This window comes from Stenella coeruleoalba, assembly GCF_951394435.1.
Source record: "Stenella coeruleoalba genome assembly, chromosome: 9".
NCBI classification, from domain to species: domain Eukaryota; kingdom Metazoa; phylum Chordata; class Mammalia; order Artiodactyla; family Delphinidae; genus Stenella; species Stenella coeruleoalba.
The window spans coordinates 93,013,060-93,040,836 of record NC_137155.1 but is presented as its reverse complement, the minus strand read 5'-3'; the positions used below and the strand labels follow the sequence as shown (position 1 = coordinate 93,040,836).

The following is a 27,777-nucleotide window of genomic DNA, read 5'->3' as shown; positions in this document are numbered from 1 at the left end:
GGAAATCAGCAGCATATTAAATAAATAATAAGCGAGTGGTGTTTCTTCCAGAAACACAGGGATTCTTTACTATTAGAAAATCCACTGTATAATATTTCATAACTTATTAAAGGAAGTACACAATATAATCATTTAAATTAATCACCTATTCATGATAAAATTCTTAGCAAACTGGGAATATAAAGTAAGTTCCTTAGTTGGATAATGGGTAGATACCTAAAGCCTATAATATCCATCTCACTAACTCTGAAATGTTAGAAACATTCCTTTTAAAATCAGAAAGAAAGAGTAGGTGACCATGCCTATGTTGTTTTATAATTAAATATATATTGGAGGTCCTAACACTACAAGACTAATAAGACAAGAAAATAAAGAAAATTTGTAAAACTAAAAAGGATGAAGCCAAGTTATCATTATTTTCTGACATAATATTATGTAAGTAGAAATCCAAGAAAATTTACAGAAATAAATTTAAACTAAATAAGTTAATTATTATTATATTAGATCTTCTATTTTCTTCTTAAAGTCATAAGTTTTCTTTTTTGCCTTTAGGCTTTTAATCTTCCTGGTATTGTTCCTTGAGATATGATGTAATATAGGAATATATAAGCTTGACTCCATTAAAATATAACATATCTGTTCATCAAGACAGCATAAAATAGGTGAACACAGCCTCATGACAGCAGAAGATACTTGCAGCATGTATAATAAAAATAAGAAGTAGAATCTAGAATAACACAAACAAGAAATGTGTACAAATCAGAGTGAGTTGAAAATAATTTACTGATAAGACTACACATGCCTTGGAATATGTGCATCATTAGGTCATTAGGAAGCAGCATATCTAAGATTAAAAAAAAATTCAGGACCTCAGCAACTGCAGCATTTATAAAAGACAGAAAGCAAAGTTGCAAGGACAAATGCAAACACGTGAAAAGGAAGTGTCCCAGGTGCAGTGAGAGTTGGCCTGAGTGAATCAGAATTAGCCATCTCCTGCCACTGGAGGGAATGGGACCACAGTGGACCTTGCTCATTCAGCCCTGCCAGCCATCCTGTCCTAGGTGCTGGCTCCTCTAACCCTGTATCCCTCCATCCTGTTCTTTCTGTACTGTCCAGTGTCTCTCCACAGCCTTTATGGGTCCTGTTTTAGACAGAGAATTCCCTCCTTTTACTGGGATAAGAAACAATGGAATTTACAACAAAGAATCATCTGAAGGGAAATTTATACTCTTAGTTCTTTAATCCCAGAGGAGAGGAATGATAAAATGATATAGCGATGGCCTCAGCAGTAAAACATTCTGCCTAGCCTAGTGTCATATTCATAATTTCTTCCCACTCCCCTCCTCCACATAGCCATATACTTTCCTTCAACAAACACATTATATACATATACACAACATTATCCATTGAATCAGCCTCTCAACAATACTTTAGATTAGCATATGGCACCCAGGATACTTAGAACACACAACAAAATACCTAAGAAATACCTTCTATGAAAATCCAGGTCACTGAAAGTGCTCCCAGAGTATTTCTCTCTGGCTGAACTAAAGAGGAGCAGGCCAGTGAATGAATGCAAAGGTCATAGATTAATTCACTTGGGTATAACATTTAGAAAAAAGGCAAAGGTTGTTTATTGAACTACAATCTTGATACCACAGTATTAAACAGCCTTATTATAAAAGCAAAGAAGCATTACTGAGGCAATAATGACATCTGAAGTTCACGTAGCCAACAACAAGATGGGCTGTTGCAGGAAAGTGGACAGACTGAGGATGCATTAGTCTTCCAGGTGGGCTTCTGAGCAAGTAGTTTCCTAGCACACTATGACAGGGGCAAGTAAATGGGTGCAGATCAACTTTCTGGAAACATCCTGTTTAGGTACAGCATATCTAGACCATGACTTCCCATTCCTATTGGCAAAGCAGCACATTAATGAATGGTCCTCTATCATCAAGCTCCAAACTACCTTATAGTCTTAAACATTATATGCCATCTGGCACCCATCCTGTATCTTGGCCATATGGGACCATTCAATATGTCATGTATGTGCCCCACAACTTCCTCTTCTGTCACTTTGTGTGCAGTCTCCTCTATCCTGAATTCACTTTCCATTCCTCTCATCTCTGTAAAAATCCTGCTTATCATTAATTCCAGACTGTCACCTTCTCCTTGATAATAATCTCTTCTGCTTTGTGATCCACACAGTATTTCATTTATATCGTATAAATTTTTGTTTTACATTCTAGTTATGTATTTACTTAGCTTATCTCCTCTACCTATTGAACCTATCATCTAAAATACCAAACTTTATGACATTTGGCCCCATACTGAAGTGCTTTTTTTTCTTTTCTATCTTCTTTTTCCTTTATTTCTGTCTTTTATTCTCTCTCTGCTTGGTTTCCCATTTCGTGATTTCGTTCAGCCCTAAGTGGCTGCTCCTAGCTGCTACGTAGCACATAAAAAGCCAACCTCCTCTACCCGAAATCCAAGGTCTTCCAAAATCTGAATCCACCTTTTCTGTTCAGACACATTTCTTCCTACTCCAAGCAGGCATGTCTCTTCATTAATCCAAGAGAAAGTTACATTCATTCAGTCAGGGTAAGACGCCAGATGAAGGGGATTGAATGCTGCAATAGTCTTGGTTTGATGAACTGCTCTAACTGGGAGTCCTTCCCACGTTGGCAGCCTTGCTGTCCAGGCTGATGCCCTTCTGTGCTCTCACTGCTGTGTCCTGTCCTGGGGATTTCCTGATCCTTGACTATTTACCATATTGGTGCTCTCTCTTGCCTTCAACATAGCCTCTGAGCTTCCTGACTAGTTTTGTCCAATCACTCTGCTCCTAACTACAGTTCCCAGGCATTTTCTCTACTCCAAGCTATTTATCTGGCTCTAGTTCTTTTTTTCTGCCTTAACTTCCAGCTTCCCCAAAACCCCAGTTTATCACTACGGTTGATTTCTCATCTGTTATTTCTTTGCCGTCTTGGTTCTCTCTGACTCAGCATCTATGCTATTTCAATCAATACCAAAGGCTCAAATTGTGTAACCATTCTCACTTTCCACAGTTCACATTCTGTGACTCTGTCCAAGTTATGGGCTGAATTGTGTCCCCAGAAAAGATATGTTGAAGTCCTAATACTCAGTACCTCAGAACTTGATCTTATTTGGAAATAGGATTGTTGCAGATGTGATTAGTTAAGGTGTGATCATACTGGAGTTGGGTGGGCCCTTAATCCAATGTGATCTGTGTCTTTATAAAAATGGGAAATTTGAACACAGACACACACAGAGAATGCTTTGTGAAGATGGAAGCAGAGAATGGAGTAATGTAGCTACAAGCCAAGAAACGCCAAGGATTGTGGCCGTCACCAGAAGCTAGGACAAAGGCATGGAACAGATTCTTCCTTAGAGCCCTCAAAAGGAACCAACCCTAATAACACCTTGATTTTGGACTTCTAGCCTCCAGAAGTATGAAAGAAAACAAAATGCAGAAATAAAATGTCTTTTGGTATTAGGACCTTTAGACAAACCAAAATAGTAACTCTCAAGAACATCACAGATTATTCCAGCCCGTGAACAACAGGATGGCTACAGAGATAATGTGAGAGTGCCACATGCCCAAGAATCGCATGCAGCAAGCATCCCTTCTGTGTCTGACACAAATCTGCCATTTCAGGTCAGTGGACTTCACTCAGAAGGCTGCATGTTGTCTTTCTTCACTCTCAACACGAGACATGACTGATATGGTGTGTGCAATGCATTTTATAATCATATATTCAGCTGGACTTCAGGTGATGGTCAGGAAACACTGCCCAAAAGTAAATGCCCAGATGCCTGCACTATCTTTAATCTGGTATTTATTACCTCTTCCTTCAAAACTTGGCTCTTGAAGCTTTATCCTTATTTGAAATACTGTTTTATACCTATGGATGACTTTTTATTGTAGATCCTAGATAATCTTTTAGAATTGTGTAAGGAAAAAAGAGAGAGAGAGGCCAAGAAACAGTCAGAAACAGAGTCAGAGAGAACTAGTAACCAAGTAGAGTTACCAGATAAAAGGCAAATATACTTTTAGTATAAGTAAGTCCCAAGTCTTACACAGGACATAATTACACTAAAAATTTATTCATTGTTTATCTGAAATTCAAACCTAAATGGACAGCATGTACTTTTATTTGCTGAATCTGTCAACACAAGGAAATTTTCTAGTTCTTCCTCTCCCAAGGCTGAGCTGTCATATAAGCATGAATACAGGATTTCTTTTCCTGAGCCACCAATAATTGCAATGCAAACAATAAACAACTCTGGGGGCTACAAACAGAAAAAAAGAAAACAAACCCTTATCCAATGGCATAAACTCTTAAATGAAAACAAGGTCTGTAAGTCAAACCTTTGTTGGTGACTGGTCAGGGATGCAGTTTATCCGTTCCAATTCATTTACCACTGGGCACTCGGCAGGATCAGGAGTGGTACTTTTCCCAGGATCTGGAGTAATCCCAAAAGCAAACATAAGATGACAGAATTAATATCACAGGCATTTGATACCCTCATAGTTCTCAACACCTCCAATTATATGGACTCCACTACTGATTGGGCTTCACTCTATGACCCTGAAATGTGCACATTCACTGTATAAAGCCTCATTTTGTTCTTGCTGACTGTATTTAACTCTACATATACCTGCACCATCCCCTTCTACCAGCAAGGCCCTCCCCTATGAGACAGTGCATGCAAGAGCAAGGAGTTGGACTCCAACATTAGATTGGAAGCTCACCAAAGTGGGAACTAAATCTACCTTCTCTACTCCAGGGGTTGGTAAACTATGTCCTGTGGACCAAATCAGGTCACAGCCTGATTTGTAAATAAAATATTGCTGTCACACAGCCACACCCAGATTTTTTATGTATTGTCTCTAGCTGCTTTTGTTATTATAGGCAGAATTAGGTAGTTAGGACAGAGACCGTATGGGCCACAAAATCTGAAGTACTAAGTATATGGCCCTTTACAGAGATGTCTGTACATTCTGCTTTGGTCCTGTACTTCCACCCAGGCAGCTGGTTCACGAAACGTTTGCACACAGATCACGTGCAGTATATGTTGTTCTCTTGAATGTTACCCTAATCATAGTAACCTCAATTCTCCTTGCTCAGTCAACAGGCAATCCCTTGACAAGGAACACTTCTGAGTGATGGTATTCTTATACAAATGTAAAACCTCATAGGACAAAAAATGTAAAGGGAGGCCACCAAACTAGAAACTGGCAGCTAGAATCTATGCCAGCTGATTGATGGATTCAGACTTAAAAATCAGTTAGATAGGGTTTCCCTGGTGGCACAGTCATTAAGAATCTGCCTGCCAATGCAGGGACACAGGTTCGAGCCCTGGTCCGGGAAGATCCCACATGCCGTGGAACAACTAAGCCCATGCACCACAACTATTGAGCCTGTGCTCTAGAGCCCACGAGCCACAACTACTGAGCTCGTGTGCCACAACTACTGAAGCCCGCACACCTAGAGCCCATGCTCCACAACAAGAGAAGCCACCGCAATGAGAAGGCCACGCACCACAACAAAGAGTAGCCCCTGCTTGCCACAACTAGAGAAAGCCCGCACACAGCAATGAAGACCCAACACAGCCAAAAATAATAAATAAATTATTTTTTTTTAAAGTCAGTAAAATAAAGAAGGCACATTTATTGCATTCTAACATAAGGATGTTAGATTTCTTTAGGGCACTCTACAATAAGCTAATAACAATATTAAGACAAAACAATGAGGCTTCTAATAAGTTTTCTTTTCACTAAGGTTTCCAATTCAAATGTGGTGGAGTAATAGAACTTTATATTTGTGCCAGTTTCCGCATAAGGGTTTTAGTTTCATCTTCAGGATCATAGAATTTTAAGAACTGAACAACCTTTGAGATTATTTAATCTAACTTCCCACAGAAGTAGAAGTGGTGTGACTGAAAATGAGGTAGGGGGAGGGGGCAAAGGTTTTCCTCTGGCAACACACTAGCCCCTCGTCACGTGCCCCACCTAGGAAGCTGCTCCTAGCTGAAGCCCAGATAAGAAATCATGGATAACTCAGCACAATCCAGCCCTTCTGTTAAAATAAAACAGTTCAATAAACTTTTAATAAAAAAAAACTCTGGTAGCTGTTATTTTTTTAAAGAAACAAACCTGGGCTGAAGGTACTTTAATTGATTATATACTTATTTGACTATATTTCATATAAGGGTATTGTTGATTACTATTGTTAACAAAATTACAATTATTCAATGAAATTCAGCAAATATATTTCAAGTGCCAGTTGCGGAATCCTGCGCTGTGCTAAATTGGGAAATGAAAGTGTCAGAGTTAGGCCTACAATGAATACCTATTGTGCTGTCACAGTTTGAGTCAGGTGGTCCCCAACACACACATATAATACACACACACACACACACATGTTCACACCAGTGAATATGAAAGCATCACTTCCCTGCCATTTCTGAGGTGTTTGCTCTGATAAGAGCAATATATGGAGGGGGGAACACCAGAGTTCCTTGTTACCTTCTGATTCCAAAGAATCTCTGGCTGAAAGCACAAAGAGAGGAACAGTGATGATAAACACCACAAGCAGAAGAACACTGAGCATAAGCTCCAAAGTAGTGAACTTTTTCAACTTCTTTCTTGCCATCTACAAAGAAAGAGAAAACAATTTTAGATTTGAGTTTTATTTAACACGTGGTTAGCAAACTTTTTTAACTTGAGAAAAGCTCAAATGTATACATAAGAGGAATGAATGACATAATAAACGTCCAGGTACCCATCAACTAGATTAAAAAATTATCAAGTGGCAAATCTCATTCTGTCTTTTTTTTTTAAAGGTAATATAAAAACTTTTATTTTTCTTATGTCTATTCTTATTCATGTGTCTCCTTAACCTTGCGTTATTTTGAAGCAAATCTCAGATTTCATATCTTTTATTCTGAAAATATTTAAGCATATTTTTTAAAAAATAAGAAATTTCACAAAAGCCAAGCAAAATATTGTTATCACACTTAAAACATTTTTAAAATAATTCTTTAATCATCAAATTAAAGAACTATTTTAAAAAAATTTCCCTCATTGTCTGATAAGCATTTTATAGTTTGTTTGTTCTACTCTCATAAGGATACAAGTAAGATCTATATATGACTAATTGATTTGTGTCTGTTAAGTCTTTTTTAACCAGTAAGGTTTGTTCTGTAGATCTGCCCACAATCTGGATTTTGTTGATTGCATCTCCATGCATGCCAACATGTTTCTCTATCCTTGTATTTCCTATAAATTATTAGATCTAGAGTTTTGACAGACACAGGTTGAATGGTGCATAGATGGTACAACATCTTCCAGCAAGAGATACATAAAATCTAGCAGTCTCCTTTTTTTACAAAAATGTTCACAGCCATTAGCGAGCATTTCTTCGATCCATTATTTCATTAGGAGTTGTGATGCAGTGACACTGTAATTTTATCATTCTTTGTTCACTTATTAAATGAAATATTCCTATAGAAAGAAATTTCCCCTCATCTATCATTTGTTTCATAAAGTTACAGTTTGTATAGGATAGGAAAGGCAGGATAAATGTTTGAGTCTTTATTTACTGGTTTTCAAAATGAGGAATAATAAGGAGTAGTTTCCCTAGCATCCTCCAAAGGGGATCAATGAGATTTTTTGGTCCAATATCTTTATGAACTCATAGATTTAAATACATTTCATCTGTATTAACCCATTGATGTTATTATTGTTAACGCTCATATTGTCCCATCTCTACCCATTGACAGTCTCTTCAAGGTGATTCTTGGTACACTTTGGTACTTTCCCTGCTTGCTGGTTTAACATGATAACCTAGGCTCCTTTTGTACATTTCCTGCCCCTCGTCTCAAATCAAACATTTCTAAGGAGTCCTGGCTCCTTTCAGTGGCAACAGTATTTAGAAACTATAATCTGGATGGAGTCTGTGAAATTTAACCTAGAATTCCAGAACTGAAGGGCCCTTATGGATCATCTTGACCAGTGCTGCCTTTGGAGCCCCAAGGGGTCCTTGAGGATTTTTAATTTCAAAAAAAATACAGAAATTACACATTTATCTATGTTAGACTCATTATGAACCCTAGCTAGGGATTAGAATATTTTGTCAGGAAGTTTAAATCAGACACTCGGCACTTGCCCCTGCCCCACTCCTACTGAATCAGAATCTCTGGGGTTAAGACCTGGATATCCGATTTTTTAAAACCTCCACAGATGATTCTGATATGCAATCATTTTTCAAAAGCAGTGAATCCATCTATTATAGGTTCGCTGTTGGCTCCCTGCCGAACAAACTATAGTATCTCTGCAATGCACTAGGAATCCTGTGTGCTCTTCAAGTATGTAGAACACTGAGATCGAACACATGAAGCTCATCTTGTTGGGATACTAAATTTAGAGTACTTTAAGCCAAAATTTGGCTTTGAAGTAAAGATTCATGAAGTTCAAAACCTAAAAACATTATCCTTTATATTCAAAGATCCACCATAAATTGGGCTTTGAAGTATCTTCTTATTCGTGAGGAGGATTCGGCAAAGTCATCCACATTTACTCTTTCCAGGCTATGGGAGGTTACAGGGAAACCCAGAGAGCCCAGAGACCAACTCAGCTGCTCAGAGGGATGAATATTGATATCATTTGTCCAGATACGGAGCATAGCAACATAGCACGTGTCTGAGCGAAGAAATAAAATACCACGTTCCTAAGGGTGAGTATTGTGATCAACACAGAAACAGGACTTGAGGAGAGAAAAACCGGACAGCTATTAAAGCAGGGACCACTGGGCCCATCAGTGTCACCCGGGCCTCTGTGCAGACTCCCTTAGTCTTTGACCAGGAAGGCACAGACCACCATGCACAAACTCAAATGGGGGTTATGCCTCACATGAAGTCCTTTCTAGAAATCTTCCCCAGTGCTTCCATCCTTGGACTTGGTCCTTTGTTTGGATCAATTCTGATTCTGGACTGAGCTGTGGCTCTACCCTCCATGGGCAGCAAGTAAATAAACCCCCATCACTCCCTTCACATCCTTCCCCTGGATGGCCCAGATATGACTTCATGTACCTCCTTCCTCTGACCCCACTACTGTCCTTCTTTAGAAGGACCTCACTGTCTCTTAGGGGAGGGCACACCGTCTTTTACGTTTTGAACAAGAATGTGGACACAGATATAGCACTTCTCCAAAAGCATGAGAAACTATGTAGAGCCGTACTTTAATGCAGAAATGCACTGCTCAATAGGGAGTGAAACCTACAGCTAGTCACAATCAATACACAAACCAGAGGGAGGGAGAAATATCTTGTCAAAAGAAGAAGTAAACAAATCCATTGTCAAGTTGAGTGGTGTGACTGGAATGATTCCTAAAATGAGTTTCCTTGACCTAACTAGCTTCTTGTATTTCCTCAAGTTATGAAAAATTGTACATTAACCGTATCTAGAATCAGACATACTGAAAAGTGTAAAGAGAAAGAAGAGAGAGAAGAGAGTGGAAGGAGCAGAATTATCTACACTAATGGGCCACTGGTTTTGCGGCCTCACAAGTTTAAAATGGTTTCCATTGCTTATGAGACTAAATGGCGTGTCATCTATTACCATCTGACTCTTAATAATCATTATCACTAAGTTTCTGGTCTTCTATGTGCCAGGTATTTTCCAAGCTTGATTAGATATCTGTATAACCCTGAAAGGCAGATGTTTTATAAATGAGAAAACAGAGGTCAAAACGGTATAAAACTTGTCAGCAACCACAGACAAATGGTGGAGCTGAAATCCACTACCAGTCTGCGCTCCAGGGACCGGCTTCTCGGAACACACACTCCCCGACAGCACCTTATCCACTCATCAGGTCAAACAACATCTCCTCCAGGACTTCAGATTAATAACCCTCCCTCTCTCGCTCCCAAGCACTCTATCTAGATTTATAACCCTGAGGAGAATCTGTTCTCCCTACTAACTTTGAAGCTACGAGAGGAAAGTGAGTACGAGTTTCTTAGCCCTCCCCAAGTCATCTCTCTCGGCTTGAGAGCCTCAGATACCAATCCCCTTGGCTCTGGGGTAGCTGAGTGGAGCCAGGGCAGAGTCCAGGGACATTCTCCTGCTGGCAGTTGCCGCCCCGGGAAATCCAGATGCCTTTCAATTAGCCTAGTGATGCCACCTTCCTTTTTTTTAAATCACTGTATCATTTTTTAAATTTTTATTTTATATTGGAGTATAGCTGATTGACAATGTTGTGTTAGTTTCAGGTATACAGCATAGTGATTCAGTTATACATAGACATATATCTTTTCTTTTTTCAAGTTCTTTTCCCATTTAGGTTATTACAAACCTGTGCTATAGAGTATGTCCTTATGGCTTATCTATTTTAAACAGAGCAGTGTGTTTATGTCCATCCCAATCTCCCAATCTATCCCACCACCACCCCCGCCCCAGTAACCATAAGTTCATTCTCTAAGTCTGTTATCACTGTATCTTTTTCTTAATAATTGTTTTTTTTTTTCCTTTTCCTTGTGCTCTGTGATGTGGACAGGGCTGGCAAGAACTCCACCATGCCTCAGTGCACGCTACCTGGCAGGTGCTCTAAGTGAGTATTTGCTGACTGGGGAGCAAGACTGAGTGGAAACACCACCACAGGATCCTTTGGCCATGCGTGCACTGCAGGGTCCTCGTTCCTGTTTCCCAAGAGGAAAGGTGGGGAAGGAATGGGGAACAGTGTGCCTTCATCCCAGGAACCTCACCGGTAATCATAGGGGCACTAGGGAAAGGGAAAGAAAGAATGAAATTTGGATTTAAAAGATAATATAAGCTAGAGGGCAGTTATTCATTTTACAAAAGGATCCAAGTCAAGCTTTCTTTAAATCAATCTCTGAAGTGTGAAGGAGTGCTACATCAATATCTCCAGGGAGATTTTTTTTAAGAATATACAGCTACTTCCCTCTCCATCTGACCTGTGTAACGATTGCTCATAACCAGTAATAGCCTTCATGTGAGTTGTAACATACAAAGAAATAGCTGAAAACCATCTCTTTATAAATGAATAGTTTATATTCTTCACCAGAATATATCCTAGTAAATGCACTTTCTGGAAAACAACACCCTTCACAGCCCCTTCTTAAGCCCAGCCACAGCTGAACACAGCCCCACATCCCTGTCCTGCTCTCTGTACCCTCATACTCCCAGCTCAGAACTGCCCCCAACTCCACTGCAGACCCCCTTTCCCAGGCTGATTATGAGCTGAGCTGTTCTCTGCTCTGAATCCCCAGCACAATGGTTCTGTCTGCTTTTCTTCATCCATATTGTTACAGACTCGCTTCATTTAGTACATCTTTATTAGAATGTCAAGGGAAGTCTGGAAAGGAAAAAAGGTAAAATCCTGTGATCAGTCTACCATCTGGAACCCTTCTATGTAGGTTTTAAAAGTTCCCTAGATCACTTTGATATTCACTTCCCCTCCACTCCTGTTTGAGAATCACTTGGGAAACCTTGAGTTCAGTGGATTTAATAACAGTGAATGACATTATCCTATGAGGGGGAGGGGGAACAGCAGGTGCAAATTAAGGACAGCGCAATAAGGGACAAAAATGAAGTAGGAGACAGTAATAAAGAAAAATGAAATACATTTGGAGGGAGTCGTGGGGGATGGGTGGCTCCTTGAAAGTTTTCAACCCCATTGAAGCACCCCTCCCAACTCTTCCAGTATCTCCAGTATATCAATGCGCCCTCTCTAACCTCAGCTCATTTGTGACCAAGCATAAGTTTTCCTAAGGCTTTTCCCCCAAAGGTATGTCTACTTTCTTAGGTTTACAACACCCCTTTTCTTTTTCAAATTGTAAGCTCTTAGGGTGTGAGAATTATGCCTGCTTCTTCCTCTTTATTTCCTTCCTAAATACCCACAAGCAGAATCTACAGAATCAATACTTACTGACCAGTAACATTTTATCCCTTGACTGAATATTTACAAAATATCCTGAATACTTCCTAATTTAGTACACCAAGAAGGCACTTTAGAGGGTATAATAATGGCACCTGCCTTAAGTGGACTTAAATTCCAATACCACTATTTCCTCCTACCCAGTAAAGGCAATGTACGGTAGAAAGGAGAAGAGAAGGGATGTGCTCTTTCTTGAAAATCAGAAGACCTTAATTTTATTCCTCATTCTGAAAATAACTAGCCAGGTGACCTTAAGAAATTTACTTAAGCTTTCTGGTTCTCTGTTTTCTCACTTACAAATTAAAGAGGTTGAACGAGAAGATCTACAAAATTCACACCAGCTTTGATATGTCATGTTTGAGTGAGTCACCCAAATTGCTTGCTACTTCACTCTTCTCTTCCACAGAAGGTCCCTGTGCTAAACACATCGTTGGCATTTTCCTTCTTCATTATGTGCCCAAGTTCTCTTTCTCAGTGTGAGAGCATGCTAAGCACAGCTTGAGAAGACCTGAGCTTGCTTTTTAGCCCTACTATTTCTTGCTGTGGTCGCCAAGGAATTTATTTAACACTCTTGAATCTCAGTTTTCTGATGTGTAAAAATGGAACTAAGAATATCTATTACTATCTATCATCATCTTCTTATTGTGAGAATCAGATAAAAACATCTTAAATCATAAAGCATTACATATCCTTATTTATTACTTACCATAGAGAAAATACTCTTGGGTACGAAACAGCATGTTCCTAAGAACCGTGTCAATCCCTCTCTCCATGAGGGTGGCACTCCACCTTACTCAGTGCTTTGTAAAGTGGAAGATGCACGTGCCTGGCAGCTGTCCTTATGAACTTGTTCTGATATGAACTCCTATCTGCTAAGTGCCTTACGGCCCCATGTGTCAGCTGACTCACGTGGTACCTAAGACACAGGTGTAGAAATCTAGGAAGTAGCAGCAGGAGCTATGAGCAGCAATCTTGCCCATTCAAAGTCCGATTCTCCACCAGCCCACTCACGGCTCCTCTCCCAGGCTGCCTTGTAAATCACACTATTTTTACTCTAAAAGCACATCCCTTCTCTTCTTCCCTGAAGTCTTCATTCAAAACTCCCCAGCTTGCGAATCTTAAATCCTCAGCTCAATTTAGTTGTTTGATATTTTCTTGCAGCCTCACTGTCCCCCCAATCAATGTGTCCTCACACAACCTCCAGATGGTCCTCAGGCAGAAGAAACTTTTTTCATACACTGATGAGAAATCTCTATTTGTCACCGTAATACCCTCTTAACATGCAAAAGGAAATCGGGCTGTACCCTTCTCTACAACAAGGATTGCCTTGGTTTTTCTAAAGTAAATGACCCAGCTCTAATCTTTCATACCTGTCCTGTCCCCAGTACATCACATTCCCAAAGGCTTTATAAGAGATTCCATAATACTAATCTTGCATGTAAAACTCCATAAGTATTAATAGCCTTCCATGCCTGATATAATTAAATTAACTAATGAGATCAACAGCGATCTCATGTTCACTGGCAAGGAGCAGAGTTATCAGAATGCCTATGGAAGTGACCATGTCTCCTTCTCTTTGGTGGTTGCTGACAGCTGTGAAATAGGAGACTGTTCTTCATACTAATATTTAAATTTTTCCCAAATGGTTATTAACATACTGTGTTACACGCTATAAAGAGAAAGTCACCCACCATTTACTAGTCAAACTGTAAACGCTATATGCTCAATAAAGATTTGGCAAAAGCTACTCAAGTTATTTACACCCGTAATCTGGATGTCCATTTATAGAAATTTAGCCCATAAATACACTTGCAGCTTCGGAGGTCAGATCCCAGGGAGAGGACTGGGGTTGGCTGCATGAACACAGCCTGAAGGGGGCTAGTGCACCACAGCTAGCCGGGAGGGAGTCCAGGAAAAAGTCTGGACCTGCCGAAGAGGCAAGAGACCATTGTTTCAGGGTGCGCGAGGAGAGGGGATTCAGAGCACCACCTAAACGAGCTCCAGAGACGGGCACGAGCCATGACTATCAGCGTGGACACCAGAGATGGGCATGAAAGGCTAAGGCTACTGCTGCAGCCACCAAGAAGCCTGTGTGCAAGCACAGGTCACTATCCACACCTCCCCTCCCAAGAGCCTGTGCAGCCCACCACTGCCAGAGTCCCGTGATCCAGGGACAACTTCCCTGGGAGAACACACGGTGCGTCTCAGGCTGGTGCAACATCACACCGCCTCCGCCGCCGCAAGCTCGTTTGGCATTCCGTATCCTTCCCTACCCCCGGCCTGAGTGAGCCAGAGCCCCCTAATCAGCTGTTCCTTTAACCCCCTCCTGTCTGGGTGAAGAACTGTTGCCCTCAGGTGACCTACACGCAGAGGCGGGTCCAAATCCAAAGCTGAACCCCAGGAGCTGTGCGAACAAAGAAGAGAAAGGGAAATCTCTCCCAGCAGCCTCAGCAGCAGCGGATTAAATCTCCACAATCAACTTGATGTATCCTGCATCTGTGGAATACCTGAATAGACAATGAAACATCCCAAAATCGAGGTGATGGACTTTGAGAGCAACTGTAGACTTGGGGTTTGCTTTCTGCATGCAATTTGTTTCTGGTTTTATGTCTATCTTAGTTTAGCATTTAGAGCTTATTATCATTGGTAGATTTGTCTATTAATTTGGTTGCTCTCTTCCTTTTTTCTTTTAATATATATATATTTTTTTCCTTTTTCTCTTTCTGTGAGTGTGTATGTGTATGCTTCTTTGTGTGATTTTGTCTGAATAGCTTTGCTTTTATCGCTTGTCCTAGGGTTCTGCCTGTCCATTTTTGCTTTTTTTTAATAGGATTTAGCACTTGTTATCATCGGTGGATTTGTTTATTGGTTTGGTTGCTCTCTTCTTTCTTTTTTTTTTAATTACTTTTTTATTTTAATAATATATTTTTTTATTTTAATAACTTTATTTTATTTATTTAATTTTTCTTTCTTTCTGTTTTTTTTTCTCCCTTTTCTTCTGAGCCATGTGGCTGACAAGGTCTTGGTGCTCCGGCCGGGTGTCAGGTCTGAGCCTCTTAGGTGAGAGAACCAAGTTCAAGACATTGTTCCACCACAGACCTCCTGGACCCATGTAATATCAATCAGCGAGAGCTCTCCCAGAGATCTCCGTCTCAACACTAAGACCCAGATCCACTCAACAACTAGTAAGCTCCAGTGCTGGATACCCCATGCCAAAAACCTAGCAACAGAGGAACAAAACACCACCCATTAGCAGAGAGGCTGACTAAATCATAATAAGTTCACAAACACCCCAAAACACACCACTGGACATGGTTCTGCCCACCAGAAAGACAAGATCCAGCCTCATCCACCAGAACACAGGGACCAGTCCCCTCCACCAGGAAGCCTACACAACTCACAGAACCAACCTTACCCACTGGAGGCAGACACCAAAAACAACGGGAACTACAAACCTGCAGCCTGCGAAAAGGAGACCCCAAACACAGTATGTTAAGCAAAATGAGAAGACAGAGAAATACAAAGCAGATGAAGGAGCAAGGTAAAAACCCATCAGAACAAACAAATGAAGAGGAAATAGGCAGTCTACCTGAAAAAGAATTCAGAGTAATGAGGGTAAAGATGATCCAAAATCTTGAGAACAGAATGGAGAAAATAAAAGAAACGTTTAACAAGGACCTAGAAGAACTAAAGAGCAAGCAAACAATGACAAACAACACAATAAATGAAATGAAAAATACTCTGGAAGGAATCAATAGCAGAATAACTGAGGCAGAAGAACGGATAAATGACCTGGAAGATAAAATAGTGGAAATAACTACCACAGAGCAGAACAAAGAAAACAGAAAGAAAAGAATTGAGAACAGTCTCAGAGACCTCTGGGACAACATTAAACGCACTAACATTCGAATTATAGGGGTCCCAGAAGAAGAAGAGAAAAAGAAAGGGACTGAGAAAATATTTTAAGAGATTATAGTTGAAAACTTCCCTAATATGGGAAAGGAAATAGTCAATTAAGTCCAGGAAGCGCAAAAAGTCCCATACAGGATAAATCCAAGAAGAAACACGTGAAGACACATATTAATCAAACTACCAAAAATTAAATACAAAGAAAAAATATTAAAAGCAGCAAGGAAAAAGCAACAAATAACATATAAGGGAATTCCCATAAGGTTAACAGCTGATCTTTCAGCAGAAACTCAGCAAACCAGAAGGGTGGGGCAGGACATAGTTAAAGCGATGAAAGGGAAAAAACTGCAACCAAGATTATTCTATCCAGCAAGGATCTCATTCAGATTTGATGCACAAATTAAAAACTTTACAGACAAGCAAAAGCTAAGAGAATTCAGCACCACCAAACCAGCTTTACAACAAACGCTAAACGAACTTCTCTAGGCAGGAAACACAAGAGAAGGAAAAGACCTACAATAACAAACCCAAAGCAATTAAGAAAATGGTAATAGGAACATACATATCAATAACTACCTTAAATGTAAATGGATTAAATGCTCCAACCAAAAGACATACTGGCTGAAAGATACAAAACCAAGACCCTATATATACTGTCTACAAGACACCCACTTCAGACCAAGGGACACATACAGACTGAAAGTGAGGGGATGGAAAAAAATATTCCATGCAAATGGAAATCAAAAGAAAGCTGGAGTAGCAATTCGCGTATCAGACAAAATAGACTTTAAAATAAAGACTATTACAAGAGACAAAGGAGGACACTAAATAATGATCAAGAGATCAATCCAAGAAGAAGATATAACAATTGTAAATATTTATGCACCCAACATAGGAGCACCTCAATATATAAGGTAAATGCTAACAGCCCTAAGAGGGAAAATCAACAGTAACACAATAATAGTAGGGGACTTAAACACCCCACTTTCACCAATGCACAGATCATCCAAAATGAGAATAAATAAGGAAACACAAGCTTTAAATGATACATTAAACAAGAGGAACTTAATTGATATTTATAGGACATTCCAACCAAAAACAACAGAATACACTTTCTTCTCAAGTGCTCATGGAACATTCTCTAGGATAGATCATATCTTGGGTCACAAATCAAGCCTTAGAAAATTTAGGAAAATTGAAATCGTGCCAAGTATCTTCTCTGACCACATCACTATAAGACTAGATACCAATTACAGGAAAAAATCCGTAAAAAAATACAAACACATGGAGGCTAAACAATACAGTACTAAATAACCAAGAGATCATTGAAGAAATCAAAAAATACCTAGAAACAAAGGACAATGAAAACACGACACCCAAAACCTATGGGCAGCAAAAGTAGTTCTAAGAGGGAAGTTTATAGCCATACAATCCTACCTCAAGAAACAAGAAACATCTCAAATAAACAAACAAATCTTACACCTAAAGCAATTAGAGAAAGAAGAACAAAAAAAACCCCCAAAGTTAGCAGAAGGAAAGAAATCATAAAGATCGGATCAGAAGTAAATGAAAAAGAAATGAAGGAAACAATAGCAAAGATCAATAAAACTAAAAGCTGGTTCTTTGAGAAGATAAACAAAATGAATAAACCATTAGCCAGACTCATCAAGAAAAAAAGGGAGAAGACTCAAATAAATAGAATTAGAAATGAAAAAGGAGAAGTAACAACTGACAGTACAGAAATACAAAGGATCATGAGAGATTAGTACAAGCAACTATATGCCAATAAAATGACAACCTGGAAGAAATGGACAAATTCTTAAAAAAGCACAACCTTCTGAGACTGAACCAGGAAGAAATAGAAAATATAAACAGACCGATCACAAGTAATGAAATTGAAACTGTGATTAAAAATCTTCCAACATACAAAAGCTCAGGACCAGATGGCTTCACAGGTAAATTCTATCAAACATTTAGAAAAGAGCTAATGCTTACCCTTCTCCTATAGAGAACAGTATGGAGGTTCTTTAAAAAACTAAAACTAGAACTACCATACCACCCAGCAATCCCACTACTGGGCATATACCCTGAGAAAACCATAATTCAAAAAGAGTCATGTACCACAATGTTCATTGCAGTTTTATTTACAATAGCCAGGACATGGAAGCCACCTAAGTGTCTATCGACAGATGAATGGATAAAGAAGATGTGGCACATATAAACAATGGAATATTACTCATCCATAAAAAGAAACGAAATTGAGTTATTTGTAGTGAGGTGGATGGACCTAGAGTCTGCCATACAGAGTGAAGTAAGTCAGAAAGAGAAAAACAAATACCATATGCTAACACATATATATGGAATCTAAAAAAAGAAAAAAAAAGCTTCTGAAGAACCTGGGGGCAGGACAGGAATAAAGACGCAGATGTAGAGAATGGACTTGAGGACACAGGGAGGGTGAAGGGTAAGCTGTGATGAAGTGAGAGAGTGGCATGGATACATATACACTACAAGATGTAAAATAGATAGCTAGTGAGAAGCAGCTGCATAGCACAGGGAGATCAGCTCGGTGCTTTGTGTCCACCTAGAGGGGTGGGAGGGAGACGCAAGAGGGATATATGTATGGGGATACATATATCCCTATACATATATGGGGATATATACATACTGATTCACTTTGTTATACAGCAGAAACTAACGTACCACTGTAAAGCAACTATACTCCAATAAAAATGTTAAAAAAAATACACTTGCATGTGTGGAAAGCAATGTATGTACAGATACAGGTTCTTCACTGTAACATGATATATAACAGCAAAAGATTGCGAATAGTGTAGATATCTATAGAGAGAGGATGGAGTAAATTATGAAATAAAATAAAACTTAATATTATTCAAAATCATGATATGGTGTTTTTTTTAAATAAAGATACACAAATTCTTCTATACTCTTCCCTTCAAGAGGTGGAGCCAAGCCCCCCATCCCTCACCCCATGAGAGTGGGCTGGACTTAGTAACTCACTTCTAACAAATAGAATACAGCAGAGCGGATGGTGTGTGATTCCCAAGCCTGGGACACAAAAGGCATTACATCTTCCTCCTTCCTCCTTCATCTTGGATCACTTCTTGGAGAAGCCAGCTGCCATGCCATAATGACGCTCAAGCAGACCTACAGAAAGGGCCAACAGCCAGCAAGGAACTGAGACCTCCTGCCAACAGCCATGTGAGTGAGGCATCTCAGAAGCAGATTCTCCAGCCCCAGTGAAGCCTTCACATGACAGCAGCCCTGGGCAGCATCCTGGCTGCAACCTCATGAGAGACCTTGAACCAGAAATACAAAGTATTCCTAACCCACAGGAACTGTGAGATAATACCTCACAGTATTCCTAACCCACAGGAACTGTGAGATAATAAATGTTCATTGCTTCAAGCTGTGAAATTTTGGGGTAATTTGTTATGCAGCAATAAATGATTAATATACATGGGTAAATATAACTTCTGAAAAAATATCACTTGCATTTTTAAAAATCTGTTTGCCTCCTATCAAAAGTCCTTTTGCATCATATTCAAATATGGCTACTGGCTCTATGGAACAACGATAATTACTTTCTAGCTATAGAAGAGAAACATTTCGTTAAACCTTAAGGAAAAAAAAAACCCTCATCAGCATCATCTGATTCACCTTACTTCCCAAATTATATGGATCTCAGTGGTGAAACCTATAATCTCAATTTGAAATGCAATTTAGAAAAAAATCAAGATCAAAGAAAAAATATTTTAAAAAACTGTTACTTGGCAGTCTGTCAACAATCTTTGGATATTCTATTTCATATGACAAACAAACTGTGCACTTTTAATAATAATCGCTACCAGTAATTGAGTAACGTTCTAAGAGGTTTACATAATCCATTGCATGTAATCTTTGTTATAACCCCCAGTGAGTTATTGCTACCATCTTCGCTTTCAGATGAGGAAGTTAAGCTTTAGCAGGGCCAAATGTCACACAGCTGATAATGAGTAAAGCCACAATTTGAATACCCGCCCTTTGGACCTCACAGCCAGAACTTGTAAGCACTACTCTGTATTCCATGTAATAATGCCCGCAGTGTACTCCAGCTTAGGCTTTTGGTGAGATTGTGCTTTCGTCAAATAGTACCTGGGTCATTAACCAAGTACTCAGAACGTGTGTGGCACTGGGCGAAGCACTTAGGTGCGTTATTTCATTTCGTCCCCATGACCACCCTCTAAGCTAAGACTGTATTATCCCCATTTGACAAATGAGCTAACTGAGCCTCAGAGACTCCAGATTGCCTGAGGTCCAGGCAGTCTGAATCCAAAGCCCACTTCCACATATGATGCAAGTACAGAAAACCTACACATTCGTGATGATAAAAGTTTTTAATTTAAGAGGATGGAGGATGCATGGGAGATGCCCGTGTCCTTCCAAAGACAACCTCCTGTTAGGAAGCTTACAGAAAGAAAAGGAAAGAATTCTGCAACATTTCAGTCTCCACAGCCCCTGGGGGGTTTCAAAGCGGTTTTTCTAAGCATCTGTTGTAGTAGTCAATTCACTTGAAGTTTACAACCCACAGGACTGTTTTAAATTCTCTGAGAGCCAGGAGAACGAGTTCCCCATGTTTATCAATCCTTTGTCTTTTTGCAGTTTATTTATTCACTCATCAATATTTATTAAGCTCCTACAATGTGCCAAGCACTCTTCCAGGAGCTGGTTATGCAACAACAAACAAAAACGTAAAAATTCTTGCCCTCATGGGACTTATATTCCTATGGGTAGGAAAAAAGCGACAAAAAAATAAATGAATATGCTGTGGAGAAAAATAAAGCTTGGGTGGGGGGAGAACGAGGAACGTGAATGAGGGTTGCAATTTTAATTAGGCTGCTTAGAGAAAATCTCACGGAAAAGCTGCAAATTATTACTGTACATAAGTCGTGCAGACTCCAACGGTAATTTTTTCCTTGAATTAAAATGGTTATATGAATAATTGCCAAAGTTCATTTTCCTCGTACTGTTATAATCATTTAGGCAAAGTAGATGGGTAAGCAGGTGGGGCCCAAACTACTGAGATGGCTATCTGAATCCATTAGGAAAAACTGGATAATCAACTTTCTTTTTTTTCTGAATTATAGCCATTAGCTGATTTCCACATGGCATTCTAAGCCTTTCTTTCAAAAATCCTTTGATAACACAAGGCAAGAGCTCTCGTGAAAAAGAGAGGGTTAGTTTTACAGAGGCTGAGAATAACTTGCATAGAGGACGCCAGCAAGTCATGGCTATTCCTCAAAACTCCTGGGCAAAATTTTCTGACTTCGTACATTGTCATCCGGATATTTAGAGAATGGGAAGGAAAAAAGGAGCTAACGATCTTTTTCTCCCTAGTCTGGTCACATCCAAAGTGCAAAGGTCTAAAAGCCAGCTTGACCCGACTTAGCTGTGTGGCCTTGGAAAAACTTGGGCCTCATTTTCCCCATCTGAACCCAAAGGGATTGTGTCTAGAAGACAGCTATGACCTACGGTGACCCCAGCAGCAGGGTGTGCAAAGGCTTATCTGCTCCATCACGTTCTGCAGTTTTGGAAATTTTTAGATGGAAAATTTCTTCTCCTAGGGCCATCTAGTCCTTAGTATTCCATGCTCAGGGAGCAGTTCATAGAGTAACGTTATTAGCCCATCAAAACTCTCATTTGTGAGGGATGCCGGATAATAAAAATCATTGGCATCTGCGGAAGCGTGAGTGAAACAGCGATGAGCTATCTTCAGTTGGGGGTACAGGACAGAAGGTCCTCCATATCATTTGGTCCTTCTCAGCACAGCAAACCAAAGATCCCTCCCTCTTCCTCCTACCTGCCCACCACACATACACACTGCTCCACACCGTGACAAAGAGCAATAGACAGTTTGGAGACCTGGAGGTCTCTTTAGCACCTGAAAGCTGCCATTCAGACCCTCTATCAGGAACCCATAGAAGCTTTTTGTAGTGAGACCTGTGGGACTGATCATGGTCTCCTGTTTCTCCAGTTGTAACTCTCCCTTCTCACCTCCACGGCCCATCAGAAAAGGAATGCCCACGTGTGTTTAGCTAGACTCTCAACAACTAGTGAGGATACCACCCTCTCTTACTTTGTTTTACCTGAGAGGAGCCTGCAACAATCCATCACCTTCCCCCTTCCCCTAGGCACTTTCATTCCATTTTGACAGGAGCCAATTCAGAGCCGAGTCTTTCCCTTCAGAACCTCCTTCCAGACCCCACAGGAAATCACTACACACCAAAGAGTGCACACACCCCAATGCTTCACACACACACACACACACACACACTTTTAGACTCTTCCCCATAATAATTCTTTACTTGATCAATAAAGGCACCAAGGGCTTCCCTGATGGCGCAGTGGTTGAGAGTCCGCCTGCCGATGCAGGGGACATGGGTTCGTGCCCCGGTCCTGGAAGATCCCACGGGCCACGGAGCAGCTAGGCCCGTGAGCCATGGCCGCTGAGCCTGCACGTCTGGAGCCTCTGCTCCGCAACGGGAGAGGCCACAAGAGTGAGAGGCCCGCGTACCGCAAAAATAAATAAATAAATAAATAAATAAATAAATAAATAAATAAATAAATAATAAATAAAGGCACCAAACTCACAGGGATAGAAATATACAGATTTCTCAATTTCCTGACCGTGATGGGTTCTCTAAATACCACTTCTCAGTCACAGCTCCACATCCTTTTAGAGGAACATCCCCAAATGCCCTACTCTAACTTCCCAATTCCTTCCCCTCGCTTCCCCCACCTCATCTCAAGAATCAGAAAGAATTTCTACCAGTTACCTCACCCTGAATATTAAATCATTCATCACCACACAGACATGCACACACACATACATCCCAAGAAAAAAAGAGCTGAATTTTATTTACTATGTGTTTGTGTAATTTTGTGGTTTGTTGTTGATGGGTTTTTTTGTCTGTGTTTAACCAATTCACAAGGGCATCTGACTGAAAGAGATGAGCACAAGTCCAGGCACACTTGCACACATACATCTGTAGCCGTAAGAGAGCACACAGTTTAGGTACATACCTCATCACCCCCGCTGCTGCTCCCTTTCTCTGAAGGATGGGCTGGCAATCAAGGCAGAGCACAGTCCACAGAAAGCAGCCACAGCCCTGGTAACTGGTTGCTGTACTGATGTTAATGGAGTTCAAAAGCAAATGATGGCCCAGCTCTTTTGCAGGATCAGATTTGCTAGTTAATTAGCAATCAAGGTCTCCCTGAGGCAGTCATCCCTAAGACCTTGGGGCAAGAAGTAACCACCCTGACCCCTGGGGCACTGAATGTCTCTGCTGCAGTGAGGACGCTCCCTGTGCCTGGTAGCAGAACAAGACTGACACAAAGTGTAGATGATAAAGAGCAAAAAAACAATGATCCTGGTACCCCAGAAGAGCCCCATCTCTCCCAATGACCCCTAATCTCATCCACTGATCTGTGTTTGAAGGAAATAACTGAAAATGTTTTCAAAATAGTTTCTTCTTTTCCTGCCTCTAGGAGGGGTACCCTTAAGCTTTTTTGTGTTAAAGAGACCCTTTGGCCATCTGGTACCTCCTAGGGTACCTCTCTTGGAATTACACTTTTTTTAGAATTATATATATATATATATATATATATATATATATATATATATTTTTTTTTTTTTTTTTTTTTTTCTTTCAGTACGCAGGCCTCTCACTGTTGTGGCCTCTCCCGTTGCGGAGCACAGGCTCCACACGCGCAGGCTCAGCGGCCATGGCTCAGGGGCGCAGCCGCTCCACGGAATGTGGGATCTTCCCGGACCGGGGCACGAACCCGTGTCCCCTGCATTGGCAGGCGGACTCTCAACCACTGCGCCACCAGGGAAGCCCTTAGAATTACATTTTTAAATGCATGAGACAAAATACAAAATAAGCATACAAAAGAAACCAATTGCGTTGAATTACAGTTACTACAATACTTTTTAAATTGTAGTAATGTATGTTGCATTAACTAACAAATCTAGCAGCTGGTCTAATAGCTACTGCAGTTTCAAAATAGTGTAAACAGTATTTAGAGATTATCTTCAACATATAAAAGTATCCGTGACCTCTCTTGGAATAAAAGTCTTAGGTACTGCTCACACTACTGTGATTTGTGGCCTAACTTTATATTTTGAAAGACATATTAAATGTCAGTATTTCAGCAACGAAAAAAACATAAACACTTTCCCCTTCCAAGTTCACCTGCTCTCTGAATTAAATGCACAAACCCCAGGTTAAGAACTCCAGTCTATTGCTAGGCAGACCCTCCCTCAAAGTAGGGCAGTGTCCTTGCCTGGGTGCCACTCCAAGTGATGTCAGTAATCCATGAACCCATTATTGCCAGTCCCAAGGAAATAAATACCAAAACTGAGGATAAATATTTAGAAGCTTCTATTGCCACTTGTCATGGTAACTTATGTCCATTGACCCTAAATAATTAAAAACTGGAGTTTGTGTTTGTGTATATATATGTTTTTCAATTTTCTTTTTCTAGTAATTTATTTTTATTTTAAATTTACAGAAGTCTCAGTCTGTGACATAATGGAAATTTTTGTTTTTACAAAAACCTGATTTTTTACCACGGATCATTTTAAAAGCTCTGCTCAACTACTGTTATTCCTGGTCATTTGCTTTTATGGATCAGTGAAAATTCAAGAAAAACTTAGGCCAAGGGACCTAAATTTATAACCTGTGTATCACTGAGAAAAACTAAACAAATAACTAAATAAATAATGATCTATTATCATTATTTCATTGCGGACACAGACTATTAAAATGGAATGAATTTATCTTTTTGAAAAGTTCACTTTCTTGTCCTTATTTTTCTCATTTCATCGACCAACAGAGAAGAAGGAAGCTCAGCTCAGTGCTCTGTGATGACCTAGATGGGTGGGACTGGGGGGGGGGGGGGGCAGTGGGAGGGAGGTCCAAGAGGGAGGAGACATAGGTATACATAGAGCTGATTCGCTTCATTGTACAGCAGAAACTAACACAACATTGTAAAGCAATTATACTCCAATAAAAAATTAAATAAATAAATAAAAAGGGAGTTTGCGATTGACATGTACACACTGCTATATTTAAAATGGATAACCAACAAGGACCTACTGTATAGCACAGGGAACCCTGCTCAATATTCTGTAACAACCTAATTGGGGAAAGAATTTGAAAAAGAATAGGTACATGTATATACATAACTGAATCACTTTGTTGTACACCTGAAACTAACACAACATTGTTAACCAACTGTACTCCATATAAAACAAAACATTAAAAGAAAAAAAAGAAATGTTGGGAACCAGTAAGACCTGCAGACCAGGTCTGATATACTGCATTTGTTTGGCATCACAATGACAAAGAATTTTGAACTAAAAGAGGAAGAAAAGGAAAACTAAGGTGTACGGAGGCCTGTTGGGTACTGACGCCTTTTGCCGACATTATCTCATCAGTATTCACAACGGCCTGACAGCTGCAAGGGTCTGAACTGCCATGCGGATACTTGTCCACTCTGCATCAGAGCCCACGCAGACCGTTTAGTATTAGCCCGAACGAATTTCAAAGATTACCACGTACAGCCCCCTCATTTTACAGACGGGGAGCCTCGGATCTAACAATTTTGTGAGGTTTGCATTAGTCTAATAACGGAATGTAGTACGTGAGTGTTAACATTTAAAAAAGAAAAAATTTTGGCAGCTATATACTTTGCTCAAGGCCCTGTACTACTCACTGACTCTATGATGTTGCCTGACTAGAGCTTTTGAAAAGTGTAGCCACTGGATTTAAAAAAGAGATGATTCAGGACAGACCAATGTACAGAACTGTGATGCTGAGAGTGGTTTGTGACCCTGGTGACACAGCCTTACTTGAGCCTGAGGAGGTCAGGAAAACATGTCTGTCTGGGAGCCATGGGGGCCATGCAACTATGAGAACTAGTAATGTGGGGACAAAGCCTCCTCCTCAGAACTCTCCAGCCAAGCCCCTTCCCCAGACCCTGTGGCCCCATGTCTGGATCACGCAGGAGCTCGGGGGCCTCCTCCCTCCTTCCAACCCCTGAAAATATGATAACCACTTCCTAAACACAAGTCAATTCAATGTTTAGTTATTATACGTGTGCTATAAACAAGCATCTATCAGAATAGCAATGACAGCAATATTTATGGAACACTGATATGGCCCATGCATTATGTTAAATGAGTCACAGGCATGATTTCAATTTCTCCTCATAATTACACTATGAGGCAGTGACTGTTATCACCCCAGTTTTACAGCTGAGAACCCTGAGGCACAAAGAGCGACTGCCCGAAAGCTGTGTAACTAACAAGAGGTGAAACCAGAATGCAAGCGCAGGCAGTCTGGTCGAGCCTACGCTGGAACACAAATGTGAGTGCTGCCTCCGTAACCCCACAGCCCAGAGCATGTAAGAAGTCAAATGGCTACGCTACAAAAGACAAGGCAGCACTGACAAATGTCACTGGAAAAAGAACACTCCCATTGGGGAGGGACAGGAAAGAAAGAAATTAAAGGCCAAGATAGATGGGAGTGGGAAAGGAGGAGAGACGTTAAGATTTTGGGGGCTAAGGGATCAGCATAAGCAAGGCACAGAGGTAAGAAAGAATGGGACCTGCTTCAGAAACTGCAGCAGAAAGACGAGGGAAGACAGTTGTGGGAAAGTCAGGAACATTATTGGAAAAGTACCCTAGAGTCGCCGCATCACCGAGATTCTGTTAACAAGAAGACTTCCACCAGCAACAGGGACCCATCACAGGCTGTCATAAACATGAAATAGATTTCTGAGCCTAGGGTTTCTCTGCCTAGGACTCAACGTGAGATTATCTGTCTCTGTGAGTCTTTACTCAGAATATTACTTCTTCCCACACCTCCAAACAGAACAAGACATATCCATAGGGAACACTGAGAGCCGTACAAGCTGCATGTCCACTGGAGTGGCCCAAAAGTATGGAACTCTGCTACCCTGAGATCCTCCATGGGCATTCCCTGAAGACCAAAGAGCCAGTGGATCACAGTCAATCCTGGGCAAGAACACCCGTCTCTCCCTGTGCAACTTTCCCAAAACAAAACTTTATTCAGGCTTCTCTTCTAAAATAGCCATGGTCTACTTCTCACGATAAATCGCACTTTTCTCTCTTTAAGGCCCTCACTGTCATTTTGACTCCACTACTCCAGTGTTTTTCATTATGCACCAGTCAACTTGGCTCATGGCTGCTTCTGCATTTTTGCCTGAGGGCAGCCCTCCACCAGGGCTGTGTCTACATCCTCTTGTCCTGTTTTCTGTGAAAACCCCTCTGCTATTGCAAAGCCAAGTTTAAAATCCACTTGGTCATGAAATTTTCTCCAAACACTCAATTCACATTGACGTTTCCTCTTTTCTGAACTACTGAAGTAATAGTACATTCAAGAATAGTGTTCTGTCTTATGGGTGAACATACCCCAAAGTGCTCAGGGGAAAGCTAGCCTCTCATCAAGTCCCTGCTGGCTGAGTTCCCTCAGAGTCTCCCCAAAGCCAGACCCACGTGAGGAGCCTATTCTGACCTCCTGAGTGGAGAAGGGACAGCTGAGCCCCAGTGTGTGTTCTCCATCCTCCTAGCATCGAACATGGCAATGGAGTCTCCCTTCTTGGAATAAAATCCTTATGAAAAGATACTCATCGGTCTGGATTTTACCAGCAATGGACTGTGGGTGGGTTAGATAATCCTGAAAGTATTCCTAAATAAGCTTATTAAAATCTGAAACAGGTAGATGTAACATTGAAATCAAGTTAAATCATCTTTTGGACACTGTTTCCATGTTAAGTCTTCAGCTGGTGGTTTAGTAGTCCCC

At 40.5% G+C, this 27,777-nt stretch overlaps 1 protein-coding gene across 5 annotated transcripts in view; it reads right to left on the bottom strand.

The window, feature by feature from the left end:
• MGAM (maltase-glucoamylase) overlaps positions 1 to 27,777 on the bottom strand; it is a 138,330-nt gene that overhangs the window by 70,282 nt on the left and 40,271 nt on the right. For all 5 annotated transcript variants that reach the window (XR_013829685.1, XM_079931261.1, XM_079931263.1 and 2 more), the window contains exons 2-3: positions 6,551 to 6,677; positions 4,391 to 4,485 (exon numbers count right to left, since the gene is read on the bottom strand). Coding sequence is in view for 4 of the 5 variants with exons in the window: in XM_079931261.1 (XP_079787387.1) it covers positions 4,391 to 4,485; positions 6,551 to 6,677 (222 nt within the window). In the remaining variant the exon portion in view is untranslated. The remainder of the gene's footprint in view (positions 1 to 4,390; positions 4,486 to 6,550; positions 6,678 to 27,777) is intronic.